Source organism: Fusarium poae, chromosome 1 (assembly GCF_019609905.1).
Source record: "Fusarium poae strain DAOMC 252244 chromosome 1, whole genome shotgun sequence".
NCBI classification, from domain to species: domain Eukaryota; kingdom Fungi; phylum Ascomycota; class Sordariomycetes; order Hypocreales; family Nectriaceae; genus Fusarium; species Fusarium poae.
In genome coordinates this window covers 3652610-3680360 of record NC_058399.1, presented here as the reverse complement: position 1 = coordinate 3680360, position 27751 = coordinate 3652610, and the positions used below count along the sequence as shown (strand labels likewise).

General features: G+C 49.3%; 10 protein-coding genes across 10 annotated transcripts; 7 read left to right on the top strand and 3 right to left on the bottom strand.

Moving 5' to 3' along the window:
• Window positions 1-1704: 1704 nt before the first annotated feature.
• Window positions 1705-4668, top strand: FPOAC1_001206 (uncharacterized protein; the record flags this gene model as incomplete). Its single annotated transcript, XM_044845811.1, has 1 exon — window positions 1705-4668. One exon carries the CDS (start codon window positions 1705-1707, stop codon window positions 4666-4668), a length of 2964 nt encoding a protein of 987 aa, XP_044711727.1.
• A 768-nt stretch (window positions 4669-5436) lies between these two features.
• PHB2 (Prohibitin-2, subunit of the prohibitin complex (Phb1p-Phb2p)) lies at window positions 5437-6462 on the top strand (the record flags this gene model as incomplete). Its single annotated transcript, XM_044845810.1, has 3 exons — window positions 5437-5677; window positions 5735-6090; window positions 6142-6462. 3 exons carry the CDS (start codon window positions 5437-5439, stop codon window positions 6460-6462), a joined length of 918 nt encoding a protein of 305 aa, XP_044711726.1.
• A 1606-nt stretch (window positions 6463-8068) lies between these two features.
• On the bottom strand, window positions 8069-9190 carry FPOAC1_001204 (uncharacterized protein; the record flags this gene model as incomplete). Its single annotated transcript, XM_044845809.1, has 1 exon — window positions 8069-9190. The coding sequence occupies one exon, from the start codon at window positions 9188-9190 to the stop codon at window positions 8069-8071; it is 1122 nt and encodes a 373-aa protein (XP_044711725.1).
• A 1086-nt stretch (window positions 9191-10276) lies between these two features.
• On the top strand, window positions 10277-11557 carry FPOAC1_001203 (uncharacterized protein; the record flags this gene model as incomplete). The annotated part of the gene is made up of 4 exons (XM_044845808.1): window positions 10277-10540; window positions 10594-10879; window positions 10947-11149; window positions 11216-11557. The coding sequence occupies 4 exons, from the start codon at window positions 10277-10279 to the stop codon at window positions 11555-11557; spliced, it is 1095 nt and encodes a 364-aa protein (XP_044711724.1).
• Window positions 11558-12182: 625 nt separating this feature from the next.
• On the top strand, window positions 12183-12998 carry FPOAC1_001202 (uncharacterized protein; the record flags this gene model as incomplete). Its single annotated transcript, XM_044845807.1, has 1 exon — window positions 12183-12998. The coding sequence occupies one exon, from the start codon at window positions 12183-12185 to the stop codon at window positions 12996-12998; it is 816 nt and encodes a 271-aa protein (XP_044711723.1).
• A 561-nt stretch (window positions 12999-13559) lies between these two features.
• Window positions 13560-14669, top strand: FPOAC1_001201 (uncharacterized protein; the record flags this gene model as incomplete). Its single annotated transcript, XM_044845806.1, has 2 exons — window positions 13560-13868; window positions 14433-14669. The coding sequence occupies 2 exons, from the start codon at window positions 13560-13562 to the stop codon at window positions 14667-14669; spliced, it is 546 nt and encodes a 181-aa protein (XP_044711722.1).
• A 391-nt stretch (window positions 14670-15060) lies between these two features.
• Window positions 15061-17194, top strand: FPOAC1_001200 (uncharacterized protein; the record flags this gene model as incomplete). The annotated part of the gene is made up of 6 exons (XM_044845805.1): window positions 15061-15351; window positions 15402-15469; window positions 15519-15679; window positions 15730-16514; window positions 16574-17120; window positions 17187-17194. 6 exons carry the CDS (start codon window positions 15061-15063, stop codon window positions 17192-17194), a joined length of 1860 nt encoding a protein of 619 aa, XP_044711721.1.
• Window positions 17195-19553: 2359 nt separating this feature from the next.
• FPOAC1_001199 (uncharacterized protein) lies at window positions 19554-21785 on the top strand (the record flags this gene model as incomplete). Its single annotated transcript, XM_044845804.1, has 4 exons — window positions 19554-20500; window positions 20555-20653; window positions 20706-20829; window positions 20889-21785. The coding sequence occupies 4 exons, from the start codon at window positions 19554-19556 to the stop codon at window positions 21783-21785; spliced, it is 2067 nt and encodes a 688-aa protein (XP_044711720.1).
• Window positions 21786-22486: 701 nt separating this feature from the next.
• On the bottom strand, window positions 22487-24727 carry FPOAC1_001198 (uncharacterized protein; the record flags this gene model as incomplete). Its single annotated transcript, XM_044845803.1, has 3 exons — window positions 22487-24298; window positions 24352-24618; window positions 24686-24727. 3 exons carry the CDS (start codon window positions 24725-24727, stop codon window positions 22487-22489), a joined length of 2121 nt encoding a protein of 706 aa, XP_044711719.1.
• An 829-nt stretch (window positions 24728-25556) lies between these two features.
• On the bottom strand, window positions 25557-27520 carry GND1 (phosphogluconate dehydrogenase (decarboxylating) gnd1; the record flags this gene model as incomplete). The annotated part of the gene is made up of 4 exons (XM_044845802.1): window positions 25557-26432; window positions 26494-27049; window positions 27119-27268; window positions 27507-27520. 4 exons carry the CDS (start codon window positions 27518-27520, stop codon window positions 25557-25559), a joined length of 1596 nt encoding a protein of 531 aa, XP_044711718.1.
• Between the last annotated feature and the right edge of the window lie 231 nt (window positions 27521-27751).

Sequence of the window (27751 nt, the reverse complement as noted above, 5' to 3'; positions counted from 1 at the left end):
CCATTTGAGCTTCATTTATGGGATTGACAATTCGCACGTTTCGCATCAATTTGAAATTACTCAAATAATCTTTTTGATTTCATATCAACAGCCTTTGTCGTAACTGCCCTGTGTTCTATTGTTCTCTGTTGGTGACGGTCACTACCTACCTATATAAAATAGTGGATTCTTGACATCAGTGATGAATTGAGAACAAACTACTAACCTACCTACCTAGTACCTTCCATCAAGCATTTAGAGACTGGTTCCAATCCTGGAATGTCTTATTCCCCGAAGGCGCAAACCCCGCAGCCCGTCGAGTTTATCCGCGCTTAATTCAAGCCTTGCAGCATCTCAAGATTTGCCTATGCAACACGACATGATGAGAATGACCAACGACAGATTGGTGACGCTAACTTGGGTTACATTGGAATGGTATGCGCGTTTACTACGTACAAACTGACGGATTAATTACTTCTTCTAAACCCACGGACAAAAACCAAACCGCCAAGGGCTAGGGTCGTCGACCTCTTTCTACGAGCTTTTTGTCTAGCCAAGATGAACTACGTATAGTGATGGCCATGGCAGAATGTTTGATGTCTAGTCCCGGATTACCAATACCAGGCAACGGTGGATTGCATTCGGCGCCTTCCTCATCTCTAGACGTTTGATCGATCAAACAACGGTCTCCCAAAGTGGTCACCATCAGTTCAGAATGAACAGTTAATGGCCAGTGAAATATCGAAATCGACAACGAGATTGAATAAACGACGTGCGACAAGTTCGGAAACCGCCCCTTTGGGCCGGCTCTGCTGCATGACTTGTCTCAATCAAGCGACCTCATGGCCTCTCTCTTCATGCGTTTAGGCAGTGCCGTCACAAAGATGATGCTGCATTCGACAGTGTACAAACAAAGCCAAGGGGCAATTAGCCGCCCAAGAAACAAACCCTATCATTTATTGGCTCTGTAGGACAGTGGCCTGACCAATGGTCTCTCACGGCTGTCACAGTCATCACAGCTTTCGCGCGCGCAACAAGTTCTACCCCTGTCAATCGCTGTCAACCAAAAATAGAAGTCCACGATATTTTACCTCATTGGTTCCTTGAGGTTATTAGCTGTTCGGTAGCGGGGACCAACCGACTTAGCGACCGGGAATCGATGCAACCTCTTCCTATCTTGTATACCGCCAACACAGACCTCACATTGCTCTGGCAGCCTTATGTGCCAGTCAGCTTCTTCAACGTGATATTGGCGCTCTTGATGGCCCCCGCCTCCACCACACATCATTCAGTGGATGTCTACCGATGCATCGGCCCACCTGAGCTACAGCACGGTGGCCGACGTACTACTGCAAGTGCAGTGCGTGCCGCCCAACCCAACTCGTCATGAGCCCACACTTTGGATAGCCGCTCTAGAGAGCCTTGATGATCCTGGACAAGACCAGTCTAGCCTTCGGGCTTTAAGACTTTAACCCTCCCCGGCCAGAAGCCTGGCCTTCCTCTTCTGCATTCACTTCTCATCGTCTTCAGCCTTCCGTGCTGTATCACTTCACAGATCCGTATAGAGCCTCGTTGATCGAAGCATCCTGTCGTTTTGCACAACTTAATACTGACGCAGGCCGTCCCTCATTATTCATACTAACAAGTAATACAACCAGCCTGTTTGTTGCGTTAAGCCCTTGGGCTATTGTCAGATATCAGGAATAGCTGATATACATACGCAACATGGCCGACACACAAAACCGATATTACCCCCTGGACTCTTCGCTGGCTCGGAAGCACAGGGGAAGACTTAATCCTATAATCGAGGAGGATAGTGACGATGGTATGGCCCAGAACGGAGGTCGCAGGCTAAGACGAACCGGCAATGCTCAACTCAAGATCGAGGCTTGGTTGACACCAATGAGCGATCACTTCCCGACACCAAGGGGAATGCATTATCTTTCCGCTCCGGTTCTACCATCTTCACCCTCAGCTGACTCGGCTACCGACACTTCACCAACAACCTCCAGCAATCCATGGAACCGCCAAAGTGTTGCCACTGAGGCCACCGAGTTTGAGGACCTCTACGATGTGACGGATGATGAGGATGATATGGCGAGGAGAAGGGCATCTGCTAAGTCGAGGCAGGCCCCGACAAAGCAGCCCACTCCGCTTGTCATCCCAGCAACCCGCGACAATTCTGTCGAGTCGTGGTCCGCTGTGGATAACATGAAGAAGTCTCTGACTTCACCAGTCCCTTTGACTCCATCCGTCAAACTCACCATGTCGCCCGCGCAGATGGAGTTCATGCACGAACAGCACGCCGCACCAACACCAACAATGTCGGCACCCCCGTCCCTGGATGGCAGCTTGACTTCAGAGCAGCTCGCGGCAATGAGCGCACCGCCCACACCCATCATTGGTAATGAGGAATCAGTTACGGATGATGCTTGGGCTGGTGTCCAGCTCCAGCCTGGTGCCCTGGCTACTCTTCAAGCCCTTGCAAGCGGCGAGGAAAACCCCCATGAGCAGCCATCTCAGGTCCTCGAGGTTCCCGAGCAACAGCCTGCCCACCAAATTGTTGAGATGCGACAACAGCCACTGCGACTCATTACAAGTTTTCAGCCGCAGTCCACTATCAATAGGGCTTTCTCTCCCAACACAAACCGCCAGTCTCTGGCTGACTTGACCAAGCTTGATATCCCCTCTCCAGGCGGCTTTTTCTCTGGTCTGTCTCCACGAACCCGCAACACATGGCACATGCCCTCCAAGTCCCCCGAGGACATGCCACCGCCTACATCGACCACCGCCGAGCAGTTCTACCGATGCCCCTGGAACACGGATGTTTCTGCCCCTTCTGTTCCCAAGCGTAAGGACTTTGTCGAGGACTTTTATCGTAACGTCAGATTCACCCCCGCTCCTACCGAGCCCATCGTTGAACAGGTAGTTGAACTTAAGGAGGAGGATGACTTCTCAGATGATATGCCCACTGCTCGCCCTGTTTTTGAGCACAAGACCGCCCCTTCCACTGTCGAGTCTGCCGACGCTCCTGCTTCACCTCAAGCTGAAGATGTCCCTACTGAGATTGTCGTTGATTACGATCCCGACTATGCTCGCAAGCAACAAAAGGAGGCACTCTCTCACTTTGATCGCACTGAGCTCTGGCTCATGGCCCAACGATCCTACCTTCGCGGTGTCCAGGATGACACTTCTGAGGAGGATGGTGGTCTCAACACTATTGCTGAGGAGGCCGAAGAAGAAATCGAGCCCTCCATGGTCCAGAGCGGGCTCCCTCCCCTTAAGGTCCAGCCTGAGCACTCTATTGCTCCCCTTAAGAAGAGTGTTCGATTTTCCAACCTGGTCTCTACATCTGATCACCCCAAGCGTCTACCTTCTATGCTTGTCCGCCGTGAGTCTGCCTACTACCGAGCATTCCAAGACTATATCATTCGCATCCAGCGCCAAGATGTGTTTGTCCACCAGCTCGCCCGCTTTGAGGCCATCCAGGCCCAGCGCGTTTCTCTCCGAGAATCCCACCGCAACCAGCTTCTAGGCAAGTACCAGCTCAGTGTCGTCCCCCAATCCGCCAAGAAGCGACTTAGTGCCAACGTTGCTCGCGGCGACGACACCATTGTCGATGACCCTGAGAAGCTCCGACATGAGAAGGAGGTTGAGGCCATGAACCAGATGACCGTTGCTGCCTGGCACGTTGCCGCTATGAAGATGCTCAACGGTGGCCGTCTGATCTCTGCTCCAGTGACTAAGAGACTTGCTCGTCTCTCTCGCGCAGCTCCCAACAAGAGCGGTGTTGTCCGCGAGCGCGCCAGGGTTCTCGATCTTGGTGGACAGACCACATGCGACTGGGCGTGGCACTGCGCGCTTCAGTTCCCCAACACCAAGGTTTATACCGTCACCACCAAGTCTATTCGTCAACTCTCCAACTGTAACGTCCGCGGTCCTCCCAACCACCGTCAAGTCGCCGTTGAGAAGTTCTCTCGCCTTCCTTTTGCGGACAATCAGTTTGATCTCATTTCTGCTCGAGAGCTCCACAGCATCCTCAAGCTCTTTGGCGAGAACGGCGAAGATGAGTGGGACACTTGCCTCAAGGAGTGCATGCGTGTCCTCAAGCCTGGCGGTTACCTCGACTTTTCCCTTCTTGACTCAGACATCATCAATACTGGTCCCGTCGGACTGGCCAAGAGTGTCGAGTTCGGCTTTGCTCTTAAGACTCTGGGATATGATCCCAACCCCACCAAGCTCTGGCTTGCCCGTCTAGCCCGCGCCGGCTTCCAAGACACCCGTCGCATCTGGATGTGCCTCCCAATGGGTGCCAGGCGAAGCATGTACAAGCCCCCCACTCCCCCAATGAAGGATAGCCCCGATGGACAGGACGTCAAGACCTGCCAGATGGACGCTATGGTGATGGGAAGCAGTGATGACATTGCCAGCGCTTGCAGTATTGCTGGCGGCTGGAACTGGGAGCGATGGCTCCTCCGCTGTGAGATGGAAAAGGTTGCTGGTGAGCTGCGACTCGCCGATACCACCACTACTGGAACTGCCATGGAAGAGGCTGGCAAGTGTCTGGACGGTGTTTCCGCTGTATTCGAGGAAGGCCGAAACTGCAAGTCCGGCTTCCGAATGCTCAATGGTTATGCCCAGAAGCCCAAGGCTGGCACCGAGACCATCAAGATTGCTCTCCGCGAGTGATCTGTGATGTATAAAGAAAGTATTTTTCCTTTGTCAATATGCGCACGAGATATATCACAGATATAGATGAAATTTTGCTTTGGGACTCGTATATACGAAAAGATATACAACAATTAAGTATGAAGGGATGACGGGATGCGTGAACGCCGCTTTCACGTGTAATGGGTATCAGGATAGGTTGCATGTGTTTGGCGAATGGGGTTTGTCTATGTTGTGTACTTGCAGATACCATTGTAAATAGTGCAGAACATGATGTTCTGGTTTCCCTTGACGGGAGAAATTTCCTTTGTATGAAATATCTATTCAAACAGTTTTTGTGACTGATAGTGAAAGTTGCTGAGGCAAGTATTATAAGATCGACCAGTATTCCATGCTTGAATTTTGGATAATAATTCATCTTCGATTGACTACTGGGCCATCTTTCTTTATGTCTAGTGATTGCATAGTTATCAATCCTACCTAGACTACCTGTAGTATTCTCTAAACAAGATTATAAAAAATCACAGTAAAGAATGACTTTTGAGGTATCTCATGTCTTCAATAAAGGCAAGAGGCGATTGGATAATTGTTGATTCTAAAACGGGAAAGGTCGGGCGGGCAAAAAGAGGGGACCCACATAGCCGACAGCTTCAATCGCAGCTTCATGACCCATCCCATCACCATCATTGACGACTACACGGACGCCTAGGAAAAAAGCATTACCACCCTCGTCGACATCCTAATTCGGTTCGATTCGCCCACTATCGCTCCGAAAACACAAGCTTTACAATGTCGAACAATAACTGGCAAGAGGAGGCCATGCGCCGTCTCCGACAGATGCAGCAGGCTCGTGGTGGTGGTGGTGGAGGCCCTCAGATGCCCCGAGCAGCCGGTGGTGCCCTTGCCGGTGGTCTTTTGCTCGCCGGTGGTGCTCTGTTCCTGTCGAACTCGCTTTTCAACGTCGATGGTGGTCAACGAGCCATCAAGTACCAGAGATTAACTGGTGTCAGCAAGGAGATCTACAACGAAGGTACGAGGACATAGTATCGGACGATCCGGCTCAGACACTAACTTGGGAAAATTATAGGAACACACATCAACATTCCTTGGTTTGAGACTCCTATTGTGTACGATGTCCGAGCGAAGCCACGCAACGTTGCGTCCTTGACCGGCACCAAGGATTTGCAGATGGTCAACATCACTTGCCGTGTACTTTCACGTCCCCAGATTGATGCTCTGCCCCAGATCTACCGAACACTAGGTACCGACTACGATGAGCGTGTGCTACCATCTATTGTCAACGAGGTTCTCAAGAGCGTCGTTGCTCAATTCAACGCCAGTCAGCTCATTACACAGCGAGAGAATGTCGCCAGATTGGTGCGAGAGAACCTCGCTCGAAGAGCTGCCCGCTTCAACATCCTTCTCGACGATGTCTCTCTAACTGTATGTTCTAATCTTGCAAGCTCAATATAACTTATTACTAATATGCGACAGCACCTTGCCTTCTCTCCCGAATTCACAGCCGCTGTTGAGGCTAAGCAGGTTGCCCAGCAAGAGGCCCAGCGAGCCGCCTTTGTTGTCGACAAGGCGCGACAAGAGAAGCAGGCCATGGTTGTCAAGGCACAGGGTGAGGCCCGCTCTGCCGAACTGATTGGTGAGGCTATCAAGAAGAACAAGGCCTACCTGGAGCTCAAGAAGATCGAGAACGCTCGACAGATCGCTGCTCAGCTTCAGGAGGCTGGCTCCAAGAACAGGCTGATGCTTGATTCCGAGGGTCTGGGTCTCAATGTTTTCGACAGAAACGATAAGAGCTAAGCGGATGATTGAAGGACGAGCCGTGGAAGATGAAAAGAAGTGTTTATTAGGTTTAATGTAACTCTCCACTGTATGTCTATCTACCGAAAGGGTTGTACTATTATGAATAATGAGGTAGTGAGAGCAAACTACCTATTCTGCTCTACTGTAAATTGGTCACGTTTGAAATGTTCAACCAGCGAGTTTCTTACGATGAATAATGCGTTACGCAAAGAATGCCAGTCAATCACCTCGAGACGAGGCTAGATGCCTATGTATTAGTGAATGAATCCATTTATAAAGGTTATCTTAGTAGTGAAGCCTTATGAAAATCATAACATAAAAAAGCACCAATAGTGTCTGGAAGTATACAGGCAGTCGAGGCAACCTACCGCTAGGTACCTAGGTAGGTATTCTCAGTTCCAGGGTGGCCCCTCCTTCCGTGAATGTTAGCCTAGAACCCCACCATCGATCCGAGAGCTCAGTCAGCCCAACAGCGTCCAGCATTCGACTTTCCCATCAGCCTCGCATACTCGAAACCTGCACGACAGTCCCCTTCTCTCTTCTTCGCGAACTACAATAAGAGGCCCCGAACACACCGGACCCGAATACAACACCACAGCCGCAAACATGTTGATCAAGTACGTCACCGAAACTCCGACGTCATGCAGGCACGCGGCTAACTTGGCGATTCAATAGGGTCCGAACATTGACTGGCAAGGAGATCGAGCTCGATATTGAGTCGGAGTACAAGGTAATATTGAAAGGGCGCTTCATACTTGGAGTAGACAATATGTATGGTCTTATACTGACTGCTTGTAGGTCTCGCAGATCAAGGAGAAGGTTGAGGAGAAGGAGGGTATTCCGCCTGTTCAGCAGCGACTCATCCATGGCGGAAAGCAAATGTACGTTACACGCAACCACTCGCAAATACTCACCAGCCTACTGACTTGCCTTGTTTAGGACCGACGACAAGACCGCCGCCGAATACAACCTTGTTGCTGGAGACACTCTGCATCTCGTCCTCGCCCTTAGAGGTGGACAATGGCTAGCATAGATAGTATCCCACGATAATTCAAACTGTCAGGGCAGTTTCGACTTCCCAGCCTGGGGCGTTAGCTACGAGAGTTTAAGGATCATATATACCAAGGGAGGATGCATGAACACACGCAATATACACCAGACCGTTGAACCAGAAGAGTCAGCTGAGTGCTAAGGATGCGCAGAAACCTTCTTGCCAGAAATCGACACTGTTTAGAAGATACACGCAAGATGGGAATACTATAAAACGATCGAGTGGTTGTCATTCGAATTCTATAAAGCCTCACTACCCTGCTTGTGTTTTTCGTTGCCATCACTTGTCACAAGTCACTCGCTGAGATGAGCACATTCTATGCATAGTCTAATTCATATGGATTACCTATGAAATCCTAGTCCCTTTTTTATTGATGTGCCAACCCTTGAATTTGTTTCTCAAACTTTGAAGTCACCCGTTATAACTCGTACGCCAGCCAGTAATGCAACAAAGATAAATAGTCTCTCGCTCGGTGAAAACGCCCCAGTGTACCGCCATCAATGCGGTTGAAAATAAACCAGACAAATCAAAAATAAATTGTCCCTCGAGGCTTTATGCTCTTCTCTTGGGCTTATGGAAGATATCAGTGCCCTTGCGCTTCCGCGGGTTGACGGTAGAAAGAGGTCGTGCAACAGAGGCGGGTGGGGGTGAAGAAGCCGGGCCAGACTCAGGTGAAGAGGACAGGACCTCCCCTTCAGGGCTACGGAATCTTTTCTCTTGTTTGACTGGCCGTGATGACCGAGGCTGTGAAGGTGTTGCAGCGGCCTGGGGTTTAGGGCCTTTGTAACTGTTGGACAGAAGGCCAGATCGCTTGACATTGGTCACTGGTCTGCTTGGAGCAGATGAAGAAGGCCGGGAAGCGACCTTTCGAGGGGGTGAAGGATCGTCGTCAAACAAATCATCACCACCACCATCATCATCCGAGTCCGAGATGTATTGCGCTCGCTTCTCATGAGCTTCGACTATCTCAGAGGGTGTGGGCTTCGAAGGGGCCCGAATTGCTGGCTGAGACGCTCTCTGGTAGTCGTTGACCATAGCAGCAGGCGCCTTTCGAAGTTTCGTAATGGCGTTTGATGCCTGTGTCGGTCTGGACAATTTGGCATGAATGTTTGCGATTTCCTTCGTCTCCCTTCGCACTTTGCGCATAACGCTCGCGCCGTTATTGGTCTTTGTGCGACTACCCCTTGTGAAAGCGAGTGTGCTACCGTTGGGGTCCCGTGCGCCAAATCCCCACGGTTTCTTTGGTCCGACCCTGCCTCCCTGAGGCAGCAGCCTCCTATCATCGACAATCGTGGTTTTGGTCTTGGCCCTGTCCTGCTGAAGTCCCTTGAATGCGTCCTTGAGCTTGGCCTCACTCTCGTCAAGGGCTTTCTGGTGATCTTTTTTGTACTTGTTGTATACTCTGTACCAATCCGTTGGGTTGGAGGGCTTGTATGCTTTTTGTCTGAATTCCATTGGGAACTCGTTCTTGATGATCTTGAGCCATACCTCGCCAGTCTCGCCTTGGATTTGCGGAGAGTTGAGTTCGATGTTGCGTAGTTGTTTGGGGTTGTCGATCTTGAGGAGAAGGGTACGGACGGTCTCGTAGAGAAGAAAGTTGCCAACGCTCTCGAGTGAGCGGATGTTTTTGATACATGCCGCGGTGGCAAGCTCCGCAAGAGACTTGGGTGGCATATTGATGCCTGAATACAAGAGTTTATGTATATGGGGTTTCGATTCGAGTATTCGTTTGGATTAGCTGCGATGTTATGAACGGTGACTATGTCACGCTGTTGACTGAAGGGTTATGGTGAGGGCTGGAGGGGCGCCAGAAATGATAAAGTACGATTGTAAGAATCGACCAGGGTTGTGAGAGAAAGGAGAGTGATTAAATGTAAGAATCGGCAAAAGGTTGAAGGATGGTTGTGCGGTTTATAAACACATCGCGAAGTACGAAGTTTGGAATATTGTAAGAGTTTGTTGTTAATAAAAGCTTGTCAGAAGTCAAAAAAGGAAGGGAAGTTAAGTTGTTGGAGGCTGAGCCACGACGTAGTTGTCGAGGATGTAATAATAGGTAGGTACCTAGTTTAGTTAGGCGAGACTTCTTTTTGGTTGGGGTGCAGCTTGGAGAGCATGGATCTTTACTCTATTGGTTCAAGTGCAGGATGACTTGAGAAAGAAACAAAGGGGATCTGCAGAAAGATGACACAAACCAGCTTGAAACACGAGCAGGAGCTAGACGTTTACATGTTGCAGTATTTTATTCAGAGTCACGTATCCGCTCAAACAAGTCGAGTTATCTTAGTAGCTCCAGATGATCTCCACTGAAAGACATGGCCCAGTGGTCCATGCACGTTATGTTCTCGTGCTTTGTAGGCTTCTATTATTCCGTGGTTCTTTCAGGTGGTGAGTCCTATGGATGGATTCTTTCGTCATCTAAAGTTACTACCCTGTAACTATAAGTACTAATGTTAAAGTTCTTTACTTTACAATACAAACTATCTTAGCACTACAGTGGTAATCAAATTCAAAATCATTTAAAAGTGTATTTCCTCTTGAAACAGGCAGTAAATAACTTTGTATTTAATGTTTGATTGTAAGTTCCTCTCATAAGGTGTGGAGTCGCTCTTTGGAGGCCAATGTTATGACAAAGTACTAACAAAGACAGGGCCCGCTTTGGTACATTTTTAGCTCCTGTACTCTCTCTACCTCTGTATCTTGTATCTCTTTCTGCACGCGCCCGTCATCTACCACAAACTTACTCCCACATCAACCAACATCATGGCCGAACCATACATTAAGCAAGACCCTCACATCAAGCCCGATCCCGATGCACCAGCGGAGGAGGATCTGTATGAAGACGCTGGCGACCTCGAGTTTTACGACAAGAATGCTGGTGCTTTCGAGACGCTTTACCTAGCGCGCGTTCCTCGATACATGTGGGAAGCTTGGTACAAGCTCACTGAGCGACTGGGCGACGACGACGAGATTCAAATTGGCACTCTGCGAACATGGAACGACCAAAAACCAGATGGTACCTCGGACGTATGTTCTTTACCCAGGCAGGCAAGGATGGCATCATACTGACACACGAATAGACCAAACTTCGCATGCTTCTTTCTGCCAACTGCCCCGAGCACCAAGTGCTGCCTCGCGAATACGACCTCGAAGTCCTAGAACCCAATGTCAACAATCACTTTATCTTCAGCGAGGAGGACTTGCCCGGTTTCAAGGCGCGGAGTAAGGCGCGACAAGATGCTGCCGCTGCGGGCATTCCCGCCTCACTGCTAAGGCAGAAACAAGCCAACAGCGGCAATGGACCAGACAAACCGACGTACGACCGCAGGAGCCGATACCAGCCATATTATCGAAAAGCTGTTCCCAGTAAGTGCAGTTATGGATGCTTTGTGACAGACCAGAGAACGGATGGATGGCTAACCTATTACGACAGAAAGGACAAAGATCTTTGGCAAGATTCATTACGATGTTCGCGTGGAACCTCGCGACATCAAGGAAGAGGAGCGACTGCTTCAGCAGAAGTTGCTGGACGCAGAGGCAAACAAGTCCAAGCTCCAAATCATCAGCCGAAACGCAGCCTCATCCATTGTCGCTCCTGGAAGCGCAGGCGCAGTCAGCTGGGGTGGCAGCTTCATCGTAAGCTTCCTTTCTCGTTTTTTTTTTTTTAAATTTCATTTGGAGCCATATTGACAAATCTCCCAGAAAAACACTGCATCTACAACCAAGCCAAAGAAGGGCGAGGTGTTCAAGGCTGCCCGTATCCCAGAAAACCAGCTTCTGGATCTTATTTTCGAGTGCTTCAGGCAGTATCAGTATTGGTCTATGAAGGCGTTGCGTCAGAAGCTCCAACAGCCTGACCAATACTTACGTCAAGTGCTTGAAAAGATTGCCGTCCTCAACAAGAGTGGTCGATTCGCCAACCATTACTGTTTGAGCGATGCTTATCGCGACAAGGGCGGCGCAGAGGCCCAAGAAGCTGCTGCTGAGCCCGCTGACGATGACGACGATGACGAGGAGATGGAAGACGTGTTGCCAGCTTCTTAGTATCGTTGCTTTTTATGCATTAGGGCTGGGCAGATGAGAAACAAAAGAGGTAGAATTTGATTCAGAGAGTTAAGTGAAGGATGTCATTTGACGGGGTGTTGCAATGGATTCAAACAAAGGATAGGGTTTTTAGAGCGTGATACCCTTTTAGTCTATAGATTACCAGAAGTAGTCAATCATTTAGCGAATTGTTTACTGTTGCTATTCGCTTGTCACGGTTGTCTTATATCCGGTCTTGAAGCTATATAAATAGTAGGTCGAAAGCTTGGTCAAGCTGCTACTACTACTACTACGACTTGTTACTTGGTTGTTGTGATCCACTCACTTTCACTATTTCGAGAACAACTACGTAATGATCTTCCCCGCAATAACTACCTACTAACCAGGGTAGCTTTCTTTGGTAGACTCTAGACTGATCAGAGGCGCATTGCAAAAAGCCATAATAACCTTGAGTCAGCTGCTGTCCTCCAACAAGAAGCTGCTTTCCAGAATCTTGGCTCAAATGCTTATGCTCATAGTTCTTCTCCACTTGTTGATTATCCCGGTAACTTCGCTTACAGCAACAATAACAACAACAACAACAAGCTCAAGTCAAGACTACCTTTACTACTCTTCTTGTTACAATATGCATCTCGTATTCGACTTTGACGGAACAATCACTCAGCAAGACTCGATCGGGGAGCTTGCCCGCTCAGCCATCGAGATACAACGGAATAGGAAAGGCCATGATCTCCAGGCTTCATGGGACCGAGTGGTTCAGGCCTATGTTGCCGATTACAGACACTACAAGGAGAATCACCCATCGCCAGAGGACACGCGGACATGCGTGGACCAGGAATTTGACTTTCTTTCGGGAATGAAAGACGTGGAGGAGGCATCGCTGCAGCGTATTGCCGAATCCCATATCTTCGAAGGCTTGGATGCTGAGACGCTGTCACAAGCGGGAGTCGATGCTGTCAAAGCTGGGAGGATTAAGATCAGGGATGGTTTCACGGATATAATGAAATTTGCGGTAGATAGGGACTGGAGAGTGAGCGTTATATCGGTCAATTGGTCCCGTTCCTTTCTTCGGGGTGCTCTATTGCCACATACGCTCGACATCATTGCCAATGAACCAGCCCTGGACGGAACGATCACCGGACCCGAGTTTTTCGACGGACGAATGACAAATGCAAGAGAGAAGAAAGAGGCTCTCAAGTATCTTTTCAAAGCAAAAGATGGAAAAGTGATTTACTTTGGGGATTCGACAACGGATATGGAGTGTTTGCTCGCAGGAGGCGTTGTGATATCAGATGAAGATGGAGAATCTTCTTTGTTGAAGGCATTGAAGAGAATCAAAGTCCATGTTCCACATGTCAGTGAGAAGAGCGAAAGAGACAGTAAAGTGAAATGGGCAAGAGACTTTCGGGAAGTGTTGGATAGTGGACTGTTGAATGAATAGGCACAATAGTTGATAGTTAGCACTGAGCAGCCAGTCAAAGGACTCCATATTTCAGTGAAAGACCTTAAGCCTGAAGATTTTGTTTCTCTTTGTTTCTAAATTAAATGTTATTAGTGGGCGTCCATATTGAACAATGCTCAATGTGCATGAATTCGGGCACGGATGAACCTTGTGGTACTGCACAACAACGTGAAATGGTCACGCCAATGATGGGGCTAGTGGAAGGATATATTAACACTGAAATGAGGTTCATGTTGACAAAGCAAAAATCTAGACAAAAAGAAACGAGGTTTTCCCTGCATAGAGTGATAAGCTTTGTTTACCTGTTGATGGGACTGCGTGTACATAAAGAACATGATTCACAAGAATCTGGTTTCTGTGAATACCAACACAGACCAACACTTCACAATCTTACTTTGATGGTATAGGAAGAAAAAAAAAACGATACGATGCTCGATTCTCTACTAGATTCCGTCCTCTCCAACAGAAACCGATTCAGACGAAACCAGTACCCACCACTATTGATAGCCACACCACTATCATCACCAACCAGCCGTCAGCATGTGCTTATACGCCCGCGTCGTCTTCCTCTGCGCCCACCAGCGCTGGGGTTTATGTGTAAAGAAGTGCCAGACCGCAGAGAACTTCCAGGCGAGCAAGGTCGACCAAGACTGCTTGGTAAAAAGCCCTCACGTGCCTACATCGCGAAAGTTGCAGAGAAAGTGCAGCAGCTGTATCGTGATGGAAGACAAATTCGGCAAAGCTAAGAAGAGCATTGAGGATGTCAAACAGGTGCTGAAGAGGATTGGAGAAGACGCGAGGAAGAGAAAGGTGGAAGGGGAGAAGAAGAAAGAGCAAGAAGAAAGCAAGGTGAGACCGGCTGTGGGTGTAGACTATGGTCCTGAGCTGGAGGTTATCAGTGAAGAGGATGAAGGGTCTGGGGATTCTGACATGGGGGATGGGTCTTCTTGGGCGAGTGGTTGATGTGCATGTTAGATATGGATGATGAGGATACGAATATTTGTTGTTTGTTTGTTTGTTTGTTTTTTTGTTTTTTTCTTTGGCTTGGAGGATAGAAAGCAAGATTGATACCCTGGATTACATAGAATTTGACCCCTAGAGTTGACAATTGAGTTGGTTAACTAACAAAACTGTTCAAGTTGATTATAGGAGCCTATTGTGATAGTTCGAGTTTATCTCAACGTTGGGCAGCAAGGCTGTACAGCTTAACATGACTCCTTATCTTAATCCGGTTATCTGTGCGAAGAAAATGAGTCTCGTGATGTTGGTTCCATGGGTTCCAACGTCAAATGTCACTCTACCAAAATCTGCGCCTCAGTTGAATACCCCGTATTTACGCCCGAGATAAACCCAGAACGGCAACTCGCTTACAGATACAATGAGCTCCCCATATCTCAACCAATTAGTGTACAGCATGTCACTACTTCCTTGATCTTCTGGGAAACCCTTCTTCTATCCCCCGGATCTAGTTCAGCTCAGCTCAGCCACCACCGAGATGCTCCGATCCCCCGTCCCCGGGTGGGTCTGCCTGACATGCCCCCCGGAGGTTCTATCGCCGTCCTATTCGCCGAGCCGATATTATCTGACGGATCTCTGGGCCGTGGAAAGAAGATGAGACATTCTAGAGTCTCTCAACGACCCAAAGCATGACCCCATGACGCTATTACGAGTTGCCTGAACACATGGGGGAATAAAGTCGGGCTCCCACTGAACCAGGCACCCTGGTAACAAGTCTCTTGGCAGTCAGCTCGAGAGGAGAAGACAATTCACCAAAATTCATACATAATAAGCTCGACCCGCCGCTGGACGAATAATGTCATTTCACTACATGCAGTTGGAAAGGAGTTTACATACCTTGTTCGCTTATAGTGATCCTGCACCCCCACCGACATTACAGTCACTCCCAAGTTTCACTTGACATCCTTTAGTCAAAGATTCTCATGAACAGCGACTTCTCGACCCCGTTCAAGAGGGTCGCCGTTCTTCTCAAGTCCCGCAAGACTACGTTGTCCATCTCGGGCGGCGGCGCGCAACCGCCCTAATGGGACTCGTTCACCACGGCCTGGATTTATTCAACTACGACCAAAAGGTCTGTTCTAGCCAAGTCTTGATCACCGGCGACGACACTCCATCAAATATTGAGTACGATGAGTATGTTGTTTACAAACGTCCAGAAGATTCTGGTCCTGCACCTGCGCCTGCGCCTGCGACTCTGAACCATCCTTGGGTACAAGACGATGAGCATATCACTCACCACTTTACCCGCGATGATACTCCCGGGACTACCATTTTTGATCTAGCATTCCGTCATGGATATATGCTTGATCGAGAAGTTAGTACACAGCAGCAAAATGCCAAACAAGGTGACTAATTATTTTCAAGGGCACTTTTCGAAAGCCAGACGCTGATGAAGCACCATCAGCTGGCATGGAAGGACGAATTCGCAGAGTGTAAGTCCTTCATTTTGATCATGAAAGTTACTTCTCTGACCACTCGCAGTATTTGTTTTAAGCGCAAAACAATCTATGATGGTAACCGTGAAATTCTCAGCATGACAGTTAACGACCTTGCGGCCATGAATCTTCACCCTGCTACTCTGCAGTACTCAACCCGTACTACGACAGAATCCAGATTCTGGTCCAAAGATAGATCTCAACTGAGTAAGTTCACTTGCATTTGTACAGAGACTCTCTTCTAACGATCCATCCAGGCATTATTCTCGCCTTTTCAGAGATGCCAAAGACGCCTTGTGACTTCCTTTCCATGACTTACAACGTTCGTGAACGCTCGGCTACCATCTTGGTTCGTCAGTCATGGGAGCCAAGACGCCACAACATGGACGACCTCGACGAGTACGATCATCGTCTGGAATCATGCAGAACCCACTGGGCGCATCCTCTGATCACGCCAGTAGTTCTACTTCAAGTACAATTCATGCGATGCGAAGAAGCTGTCAGCGAAAACAACTCCAACGTAGCCCACCTGGAATATGACGTGAGCAACATTGCCGGTTTTGATGCAACCGACACTGGGAAACGCCTCAGCAGGACTTTCAGCAATGGGAAAGACGGAGAGAGGATCGCATGGGGGCCTATGACTATGACAAAGCTCATGAAGAGAGCACACGAGGTCCTCAAGGATACTATCAAGCTTCTTGACACCATTCGCTGGATGGAGCGAGCTATCAAAGTGTTGATCTTGGCTGGCGACGAACTCAACGAGCGAATGGGAAACAGCTTGTGTTTCGGCCAGGATCTTAGCATGCTGAGTCCTAATATATTGGACCCTTCAGGCGGACCTCCCCCAGTCAGTCCGGTTCTTCCACCTAGGCAGCTTCCCAAACTTCAACTACCAGACGAGATCACGGATGGCGATTCTCTGGGACCTCATTGGCATGAGATTAGACAGTATCTTGATGGATTGCTGCGTCTATGCATGGGCCTCGAAACTGATAGGCGAATGTCAGAGGCTAGATGCCGTGCTCAAATCGATATGGTATGTACCCAACCACCTTCCTTTCCACCCGAATAACAAGTACTCATTACATACTACAGATCTACAGTAAGATGGCGCAAGAAGACAACATTTTGAATGCTCGAATGGCTGTAGCATCCTCCCGTGACAGTTCCTCTATGAAAGCACTGGCTGTCATCACCGCCGTCTTCCTCCCCGGCGAGTTTCTCGGCACACTGTTCGGAATGTCCATGTTTGACTGGCTCGGCCCAGACGAAGAAGACGACGACGGTTCCAACCCCATGACTGACGCAGTGAAGGTGAATCGTTTCGGGCAGAATTTCTGGTACTACTGGGCCACCGCCGTGCCTCTTACCATCATGATTCTCGTTGCATGGCGAGTCTGGTGGGTTAGCCAAGACCGCTACTTCCGACGCCATCTATCCCAGGAGCTCAGCGAGGAGAGGTACTGGACTGCTGATGGGAAACCCCGACAGCTGGAGCGCAGTTTTCTCTGGGATTTCTTTTATCTTTCCGCAAGGCGGGATGAGAAGCCGCGTGCAGTGGTGGCGGAGGAGCTGGCTGAGCTTGAAACTGTCAACTCTACTATGAAGGAAGGCTACGATGGGGGGTTACCTCGGGCTACGAGTGTGAGGCAGAGACAAATCCTTGAGACAAGGAAGTGGAGCCTTCAGCAGAGGGGGGTTAATACAGTCGTATGAGTTATGGGGGCTCTAGGGCTGTAGTTGTGATGTTGGTTTAGTCGAGCATAATGTGTGACATTTACGAGTTTGCGATGAGATACAACTAGGATACCTCAAATTTCTTCACTTATTACTAACAAATTGATATATCTTGTTTAAAACTCATCTTATTGCGAATGTCCAAAATAGTATACGTCTTGTTCTCGATTTTGGAGAAAACTCTTGAATTGATAAGTCACATGCGGTTGGCAGAGAGAACTTTCACCACCTCGACTTGGAATGACCCATGTTAGGTCTCTATCATATGACCCCTCATTCGTGTGGCGATCCGAGTGATAGATGATATGATACGACACAGTGACATCAAATAGTGTTTTGTAATCTGGCAGTTGCATATTACTCTGTGAAAAGAGCTGCGTTTAGTGCATCATTCATACATGACAGAGGCTGTACATAACTGAAAGACAGAGCATGACCTATGTCTTGTATCAGGGATAAACAGCAGAATGCTCGATGCAAGCAGCTGATCGGAGGGTTTCTGAATCACAAATTGTGGGCAACTGGAATGTTGATTGCCATCTAAGGGCATCGCGATGGCTTCACTAGTTTAGTCTCAAGGTCAGCCATGGCCTAGTGATCTGTCATCACTGTCGCTAGCTCAACCACAGGGCAAACAGCATGGATCAGGAACAGGCAACAGAAGAATGAGAAAGAAAAAAAAAGTCTGTTTATTTCAAATCATCAACGCTTGGACGTCGTGAAAGAGGTAGCGTTGGCTGTAGCATATACGTCCAACCGGTTTATACCGTTGACAGGTCCAGAATGAGTCTCGGCGACGCCTTTACCAACGTCTGATTTCTGGATCATGATCTAGATCTTCGAAACTTGATGTCTTTTGTTTTCTCGGGATTGTCTTGTTGCAGACAAAGACAGCGTTGACAAGTTGTAAATGTGAATCACTAAAGGGATTTTGCGCCCTTGACATAGCGGGAGCGCAAGGGAAGCCTTAGACAGTAGGCGGGAGCGGCGTCTTACATGCCCTGACAAGGGCCGAGGGTAACAATCGATTGTTTTCCTCCCTTCCTATATCATAATATATAGACAATAGATAACTTGGCGGTTATCCTTCAATTGTGCCCTTTATCTTGAAGGTTGGGTCAATGAGTCAGTAGCCATTGCCATTAACATCAAATCAGGCAAGAACAACCAACGCGTGAGAGTCAGGGTCAGGAACAGGACAGGATTGGAAGGCGCAGAAATCGATTAAACGGAAGGAGGCTTGCGCAGGAACGACTGCCACTAACCTATGCCCCCTAAACTCTATCATGGATATCATCACCACTACCCACTAACACCACAATCGCCCAACATTACCAGTATCAAGCGTACAGAAACTTATTCGAAACCTAATGAGAGGCTCAATCAAAATTTATTCTTCCCGTCTCACATTTCAAAAGTCCTACGTCTTGAACCTTGACCATCTTTCTCTAGTGTCATCAACCACTGGTTCCAGACACTAAGCGCATTCCTCATCAGGGTCCCAAGACATACCAATCCCACGTTTTAGGGACTTGTGGCGCTCAATAAGCTCAGAAACTTTCATCTTCATGTCTCATTCGGCGTCGAGACACCCTCAATCGAGAACGGAATCCCCAGGATGGGGGGGTCGACGATGCTTTCCGTAGCATGCTTGGGCGTCGTCTTCCCATTGATACGCGTCCAACTTACGCTTTCGTCAACATGCTATGCTCCTTCAGGGTCTACTACCTGTCCTGAACCGACATAGATCAAGTGGCGTCCCTTCATCGTGTCCAATGTAATAAATTTGCCTCGATTCCCGTGTCTCACTCTCTTGGCTCCCTTTCTCTTCCCATTGATCTCACCCTTGAGCCATTCCTTTCCCATCACTATCCAACCCACGTCATTCGTTCCTTACCAGTCTTCTCTTTTATTCTCTTATAGCATAGTGTGTTCTCATCCTCCGGTTCCGTCACCCTGGTTTCTGTCTCACTACCAGCCTGTCTTCAGTATCTTGTCTCAGCTTCAACTCCCTCACAAGACTGTTGGACCCCTTGAACCACTTTCTGAACACCATCCCACACTTCCCGAGGTGTCACTCCTTTACAATCACCTTGTATTGTTTGCTTATAAGAAGCATTGGCACTTACTTTACTTCCATTTCGACCTGCTCTCGCCATCCATCACATAGACTTCCACAAGTCTGAGAACTATTACACTCAACGACAGACCTCTTTTGCCCCAGACTATTTGAGTATCTGATATGCTCAACCAAATCTTTCTCATTGCGCCTCTCTTGGTGCAAGCAGCCTTGGCTGTCCCGTCAGTGGAACCCAGACACCAGCACCTTCATGGCCACATGGAGCACTCACACGGTACCAGGACCACTATGTCAACTGCCGTTCGTCGTCAGGCGGAACAAACTCTCGAGGCAGCGCCGCAGTTCATCCCACCCAAGATGCCGTATGCGCTCAAACCTCAGACCAAGGTAGCCAAGCCTACTGCTGCAGCTAGTAATGACGACGACGATGATACAGTACCTGGCTTTATTCCGCCCAGAATGCCTTTTAATGCAAAGGCTGTTCAGCAAAAGTCTACCAGCGAACAGGCCAGTCCCCAAAAGCTCGCTTCAGTTGCCTCTCTCAACAACAAGAAAACAACTGCAAAGAACACCAAGGACACCAAGGACAAAAAGAGTTCCAAGAACACTAAAAACACCAATGCTCAGAAGCTTGCACAAGCTCAGAGCGATGATGATGACAAACTGCCGACTTTCATCCCACCTCGGTCGCCTTTCCGAGGTCCCAAAAAGCCTCAGCCAACCCAAGCTGTTCCTAGAGATACGGTGCCCGAGTTCATTCCTCCCCGAAACCCTTGGGCCCAGTCCAATTTCAACACACGCTCAACAGACAGCGATGGCCAGGACGATCCCGAAGAGACTACTACCCCTGATTCTGACCAGCCGGCATCTCGAATCGATCTCCTAAAGCGTGATGATGAAGATGAAGACGACGAGTATTTCCTAGAGGAAGATGATGTCGAGTTCAGCCCTTCGGACTTCCCTAATCTTGATGATCCTGAAGATGACGAGACTTTTGATGCCTCGAATCAAGGTTCCGAGGACATGCCCGCTGTCAACATGTCCGAGCAGCAGGGAGAGCCTGAGGGTGAAACCAACGTCCAGGATGATGGGAACTCCAAACACTACTTTGGTGGTGACTTCGATGACGAAGACACTGAAAACACTCCTACCCATCTAGAAGCTCGGGGTGTTGCAAAGCGCAACATGCTTTACTTCACGAACTGGTGAGTTGTTATATATCTCTCGGGCACTAGTGGGTGCTAATAATGAAGAACTAGGGGTACCTACGGGGGTTTCCATCCCTCAAACCTTCCGGTGAATGAAATTACGCACGTACTTTACTCTTTTGCCCAGGTAGATGCTAAAGACGGATCAGTGTAAGTACATGTCAGCTCTGCGATTACGAATCAGTTACTAATGAAGGGTCAGATCGTCGTCGGATACTTGGGCAGATGTCGAAATGAAATATCCGGGCGACACTGGGAGTGGAAACAACGCATATGGATGTGTTAGGCAGCTGTACATTCTCAAAAAACAGAATCGCAACTTGAAGGTAGCTTTACTACAAAAGTATCGAGATTCCAAAGTGAAAATGCTAAGACGTATAAACAGGTGCTACTCTCAATCGGTGGCTTTAATGGAAGTCCTGCACTCGCATCTGGCGTGAGTACATCGAATGGTCGAAAGCGGTTCATCTCCACTGCCGTCAAGCTCATCACCGACTGGGGATTTGATGGAATTGACGTTGACTGGGAGTACCCGGTCAACGCTCAAGAGGCCCGAAACTATGTTCTAGTACTTAATAATCTTCGGAAAGCGCTTGACAAATACTCGGATGACAACAAGCTTAACTATCGCTTCTTGCTCACAGTCGCCTCACCCGCAGGCTCGAGTCACTATAACACGATGGATCTCAAAAACATGGACCCCTGGGTTGATGCCTGGCACCTGATGGCTTACGACTATGCTGGCCCATGGGACTCTACTACTGGTCACCAAGCCAACGTCTTTGCGTCTAAGAAGAACCCTCTTTCTACAAAGCTCAGCACTGATGCGACTCTTAATGACTATATTGCAGCTGGGGTGTCTCCTAGCAAGATTCATCTGGGCATGCCTCTCTATGGCCGTTCTTTCTCTAACACTGCTGGTCTCGGCAAACCTTACTCTGGCACCGCCGGCGACTCGGAAGGAATCTACTTTCTGAAAGACCTGCCCCAATCCGGAGCAGTGACTACCTTTAATGCAGATCTTATGGCCAGCTACACATATGATAAGAAGAAGCGGGAGCTTGTGACCATGGATGATCTCAAGTCAGCTCAGTCCAAGGCAGGCTACATCAACCAGCGCAATCTTGGTGGAGCTTTCTATTGGGAAGCCCGTGGTGACAGAGCTGGGTCTGCAAGCGTGGTTGCCGGTGTCAGGCGCACCCTTGGCACGCTCGAGCAGAAGAACAATCTTCTCAACTACCCAACAAGCATGTACGAAAATATTCGGAAGAATATGCCTTGATATGGTGCAATGCGCTGACTATTTCCTTTGTACCCAAGCTTTGTACGGATATTTGGGATAGCTTGGAGTTTTGGTTCAGTTTTCATTTGTTAACTTTGCTTTATGGGATGTGACTGGGATCTTGTCACTTGTAGACTATAGATAAAAAAAGCCCTCGTTAGATAATGACATACACTCGCTCGTTCTTTGAACACGTTTCAATTATTACACTAAGCTGTAGAGAATAAAGGATAAAGGGTAAAGACCCAGTCCCCAGTTAAAGATATCAAGACATGTCTGTCGAGCCTCGTCTCTTGTACTTTCAGCAGAAGCTAGATCTAGACACAAATAACAGATTGGTGTTCAGCTAGCGTGGGCATGATTATGAAATTTCGTGATACTGTATTCTGGTATTATCGCCTGTCAACTATTTTCACTATTCCGAATCTACAACTCTTTCTACACCACGTAGGCAGGGGTAGTTTGACGTACTACAGCCATGGAAGCAAGGATCAAAAACTCTTGCAAAAGGATTGCAAGTCCAGAAATCAACCTTTGTCAGAAAGAAAAGGGAAAGATTACAAAAAACTCCCATGATAACAAAAGACGCGCCATTCTCCGACGTCTTGACTCATTTCCCATCTTTACTTTCAATACTCATCCCCTTCCCCCTTTTCCCCAAATTGCTTCTCCTTGTCATCAGTGTGAAGCCGATGTAGTTTCTACATGTCTTGGCCCTGAGGAGTTCCTGAAGTGTCAACGCCATGGAAGGCATCGCCGAATGCTGAATCATCCATATCCATGCTTAGATCGAGGCCTTCACCCAGCTCGCCTGCCGAGCCATCTAGCGTTGGGCCGTCGAAGCCGGCAAGAGCATCACCTGCTGTATCGAGATCACCCAGAGAGCTGAAGTCGTTCTGGTCAAACGAGACAGAGCCTCCGGGTGTTCCAGCAGCCGGTGTGGCGCCAGCAGAAGCGGTTTTTGCTACTGATTTGGAGGCATCAATTCCTGGTGCGACAGGTGTGTTGGCGTTGACGGAAGCGGTGCCAGATCCAGGCTGTTGGTCAACTTGCTCATTTGAATGGCTATCCTTGGGCACGACCACCCAATCCCCGCTACCGGTTCCTTGATCAGGGGCTGTAGTATTCGGGTCCTTGGGTTCTTGTGTTCCGCCCATAGTCACATCGCCAACAGGAGCAGGTGCGGTGTTGGCGTTGGAGGGAGTTCCAGCTCCAGATTGATTAGCCGACGCTTGGGGCTGGGGAGTTCCAAAGGCGTTCAATGGTGTAGAGGTACTGGAAATTCCAGTGTGCATCTGGTCTAGCAGTCCAGCAACGGTGCCATCCATATCGATATCAGACTCGCCAATCATGATACCGCTGTTCTGCGAGCCAGACTGTGAGGGCTGGCGAGATAATTGTGAGTTGCCGGCTTGAACGGGCTCTGGTGCTGGTGGCTGATAACCTCCATCTTGAACACGAGACACCGTCGGCTTGGTCTCAACCTTTTTACCAGTAGCATTCTCAACCTCAGATACTATCTGTTCGACTGTTTTTGTGCTAGTGGGACGAGGGGCTGGGTCCTCGTCGTGAGGGTCTACCTTGCCCTCAATTCGCCAGATCTCTGTGCCTGTGCCCTCAAGAATATTTCGAAGCTCCTTCTCCTTAGTGTTAAGCATGGAGTTCTCCTTGAATTTGGCGAGAGCTTTGGCATGCTCGGCCTGCATCTTCTCGATCTCAGACTTGGTGGACTCGATGTGATTATGAACTCGCTTTCGGAATTCTTCAGCCTTGTCAGGGTCCAAGCGGCCGATATAGGGCTTGTCAGGCACTGATGTGAATGCCTCAACTCCTTGGGCCGGGAAAATTCCTTCTGTCAGCGATGCTAGTTCGCCTTTGAAACCAAGGTTGAGGTCGGCTGGGGTGATTTGGCTTATACGGTAAGGAGACGAAAGGATTTCCTCCATCCACTCGTGGTTCTGTTGGTATCGGCTCAATGAAATCTCCCTGGGAGTGAGATGATCAAACATATCACCCCTAGAGACATCTTCTTCATCATCAAAAGCAGCATCTGCCTGAGGAGCTCCCGGTAGAGGAGCCTGACCACCCTGGCTCGCCGCGTGTCTCGGGCGCTTGGCGGGAGGACCCGGCGCAGGTTGTGTAGGATATGCCATCTGCTGAGGGACACCTCGGGGAGCCATTTGGTGAGGCACAGCTTGGCGGGTGAGATCTGGCAGCTGGGGCCAGTTGACTCGATCGGACAACATGAATTCCTTGCGACGAATCTGACCAGCACGTTGTAAGAAGTGACGCTGTTGCATAATGTTGTTGACTCTTTCATCGAAGGGAATCATCGCGACAGGGACTCTGTCATTGGGCTCGGCAGGCCCGTAGTGCACGATAAACAGACCGACGTCTGGTTGAGGAGGGTTGGGGTGACCGGGGATGGGGACTAATCGGCATCGTCGACGGGCGTGGAGAGCGTATTGTTCACCGGGGAAGTAACCGGCCTTTTGGTAATAAATTTCGAGCATCTAGAAAGATTTAGCATGTGGTCTCCTTGCCGCACCATTCCATTCGGCCTTACCAGTCCGTTACCTAAGTCATGCTTGTAGACCTGCTCTGGGGGGGCCCACACATAACCATCTGTCGCGAAATTGGTTCCCAAGCGTTGAAGGGGTTGCCAAGTCAAGAGTATTGTGCCGTCGGTGGGTTTGTCGAGATATGTCCAAAAGAAGGGTGCTCGGTCTCGCGCGACTTGCGGTGCGCTCATGAGCCACTTGGCAACCTCGTTCAGGTCAAGCCGGGGCATCACCGGGTATCGAAATGACGAGATGAGATGGACATGGGGCATCTATAAAGCTGTCAGATGGATATTGCGACGACGAATTCCATTGATGCGCGCGCGGGGCAGAACATACGAGGTCCTGGGGAACGCCCTGGCTAGGATCTGGTTGAGCCATGATGGATGGGCGAGCGTCGCGATGGACAACTGTTGGTGCGTCGGTGTCTCTAACTACGCGATTGATTGTCTGTACAGCTGCGCGTTACAACGCTTTGGCCGTATATTGATACTCGATGGGGCGATTGAGTTTAAAAGATAAGGGAATGTCGTGGCGCAGTCAACGATATGAACTGCGACGGAGTTGTTTGAAGAGTGATGCCCTTACGCGGCTCCAAACTTCTCGCGACAAGGCTGAGAGTATGCCACCGGCCAATAAGAACGGCTTGACTTTGGTGAAGAAGAGTGGGTCTCTCAACACTCACACTGAAATGTCAGAATGTCAAGATAGATGAAAGACACTCTATCATAAAATAATCGGGCATTTTCGAAGAAATATTTAAAAGGTATTCACAGTTAATTGAGCAATCATCACATGATCTTGATACAATATCACTCGGACGGATTTGTGATTGTTCATTGGTTTTGATTGCGGTGCATCATCAATCTTTAGAAAAAATAAAGAGCAATGACATAGTATCTCCGGCAGCAGCGACAATGGTCATTGATTCTCCTCATATAACAAATTATCATGTCACATTTTGGTAACTGCAGATATGATTTGACTAATTTTTTATTCTTCTGTTGAGGTTCTAAACACGAACCCGGATGTCATCACTGAGCTTTCTAAATCCATACCAGCCCATTCATCATTATCCCTCCAGCGCCAGCGTTATTCCTGCATTCCTAATCACAGATTTTTCATATGAGACGCAGCTATCGAGCTTCGTACGGCCCGACGATATTCATTTCTTAACCTATCATGATTCCTTCTCTTTACCCTGGGCCATTTAAGCCTGGTAAGTGGAGGCGGAGACGTTACCACCACGACCAGTCCAGTTGACGTGAATGTCCTGGCCGTTGGGGTACTTCTCGCTAGCGTGCTCGGGCTTGATGCGGAAAGTGTGGGCACCGAAGTAGTCACGCTGAGCCTGGAGAAGGTTGGCGGGGAGGTCCTTGGTACGGTAACCGTCGAACCAAGACAGAGCGGTAGAGAAGGCGGGAGTAGGGATACCAAGGAGGGCGGCCTTGGCAATAACGTCTCTCCAACCGGGCTGAGCCTTGTGGATGGCCTTGTTGAAGAAGTCGTCGAACAGGAGGTTCTGGAGGTCAGGCTGGCTGCGGTAGGCGTGGGTGATGTCCTTGAGGAAGACAGATCGGATGATGCAGCCACCTCGCCACATAAGGGCGATGGAAGGCTTGTTGAGCTTCCAGCCGTACTCGCGGGCAGCCTCCTGCATGAGCATGAAACCCTGGGCGTAGGAGATGATCTTGGAGGCGTAGAGAGCCTGCTCGAGGTCGTCGATGAACTGCTTCTTGTCACCCTCGAACTTGGTGGTTCGGCTGACGAACTCAAGCTTAGAGGAGGCGGCGGCACGCTCGTCCTTGATGGCGGACAGGCATCGGGAAAGGACAGACTCGGCGATCAGAGTGACGGGCATGCCGAGGTCGAGAGCGTTGACAGCGGTCCACTTGCCAGTACCCTTCTGGCCGGCCTTGTCGAGAATCTTCTCGACGAGAGCAGTGTCATCGTCGTCGTTAAAGTACATGATGTCACGGGTGATCTCGATCAAGAAAGAGTCCAAAACACCCTTGTTCCACTCGGCGAAGACGTCGCCGATCTCCTTGCTGGAGAGGCCGAGACCACGCTTCATGATGTCGTAAGCCTGTAAGTTATGAGGTTAGTGTCAAATTCCACGGTACAGGTTTTGGGGCGGTTCTGTTTACCTCGCAGATGAGCTGCATGTCACCGTACTCAATACCGTTGTGGACCATCTTGACGTAGTGACCAGCACCCTCGTCGCCAACCCACTCACAGCAAGCATCGCCATCACTCTTAGCAGAGATGCTTTGGAAGATATCCTTGATGTGGGGCCATGCCTCCTCGTTACCACCGGGCATGATGGAAGGACCGTATCGGGCACCCTCCTCACCACCAGAGACGCCAGAGCCGACGAAGCGGATGTTCTTCTCGGCGAGGTACTTGGTGCGGCGGTTGGAGTCGGGGAAGTGAGAGTTACCACCGTCGATGATGATGTCGCCGGCATCAAGAAGAGGCAGGATCTTCTCGATCCAGTCATCGACAGCCTGGCCAGCCTGGACCAGGAGCATGACACGGCGAGGAGACTTGAGCTTGCTGACGAACTCCTCAACGCTGTGGGCACCAACAATGGACTTGCCCTTGGCCTCGTTCTCGAGGAATCGGTCGACCTTGGAGACGGTTCGGTTGAAGGCGCAGATGGTGAAGCCGTTGTCAGCCATGTTCAGAATAAGATTCTGTCCCCTGTGAGACGTGTAAGTAAGTACAAACTGTTGCTGGCTGGGCCAGAGTTGGATTCGGAAGTTTACTTACATGACAGCAAGGCCGATAAGACCCAGATCCGCGCTTGGCAAACTGTTAGCATTCGTCGCATTTTTGGTCGCATCAGAACTTGAGGGTGAGGTGGAAGAAGTGTGTTGTTGTTGTTGAGGGGCGCCCAGGTTGAGGTGAGCGAGACGAGCTCTACCCCAAGAAAAGAGCATGAGCTGTGTTCATGATGGGAATAAGAATGCCATCCCTTCCACCACATCACTCCATGCGAAAGCTCATCATGGCGATTGCTTCATTCTCTTTCTATTCCCTCAGCCTGCGCCCGGAGAGCGCGGGAATGGGAGAATGGGAGTATCGCTATGAGAAAGGCATTGGAGGGGTGGTGGGGTAGTGTCAAGAGGCAGGAGCGAGAGGGGAGCTTCAAACTTACACAGGGCCAGACATGATGGGCTATATTATGTGATGGGGGGGTATAGGTGATAGAGTGGAATGATGTTTGTGAGGATGAATGAAGAAGAGAAGGAAAAGAAGGAGGAAAAGGTGGGAGGAAATGTAAAGTTCAAGTACTGCTGTACGGATACAGAACCTGGCTTGGGGGACTGGGCCTTGAGACTGATGAATCTGGTGGATGTTGTCACACCCGTGCTAAAGTTGGGCACTCGGTACCTTGTCCGC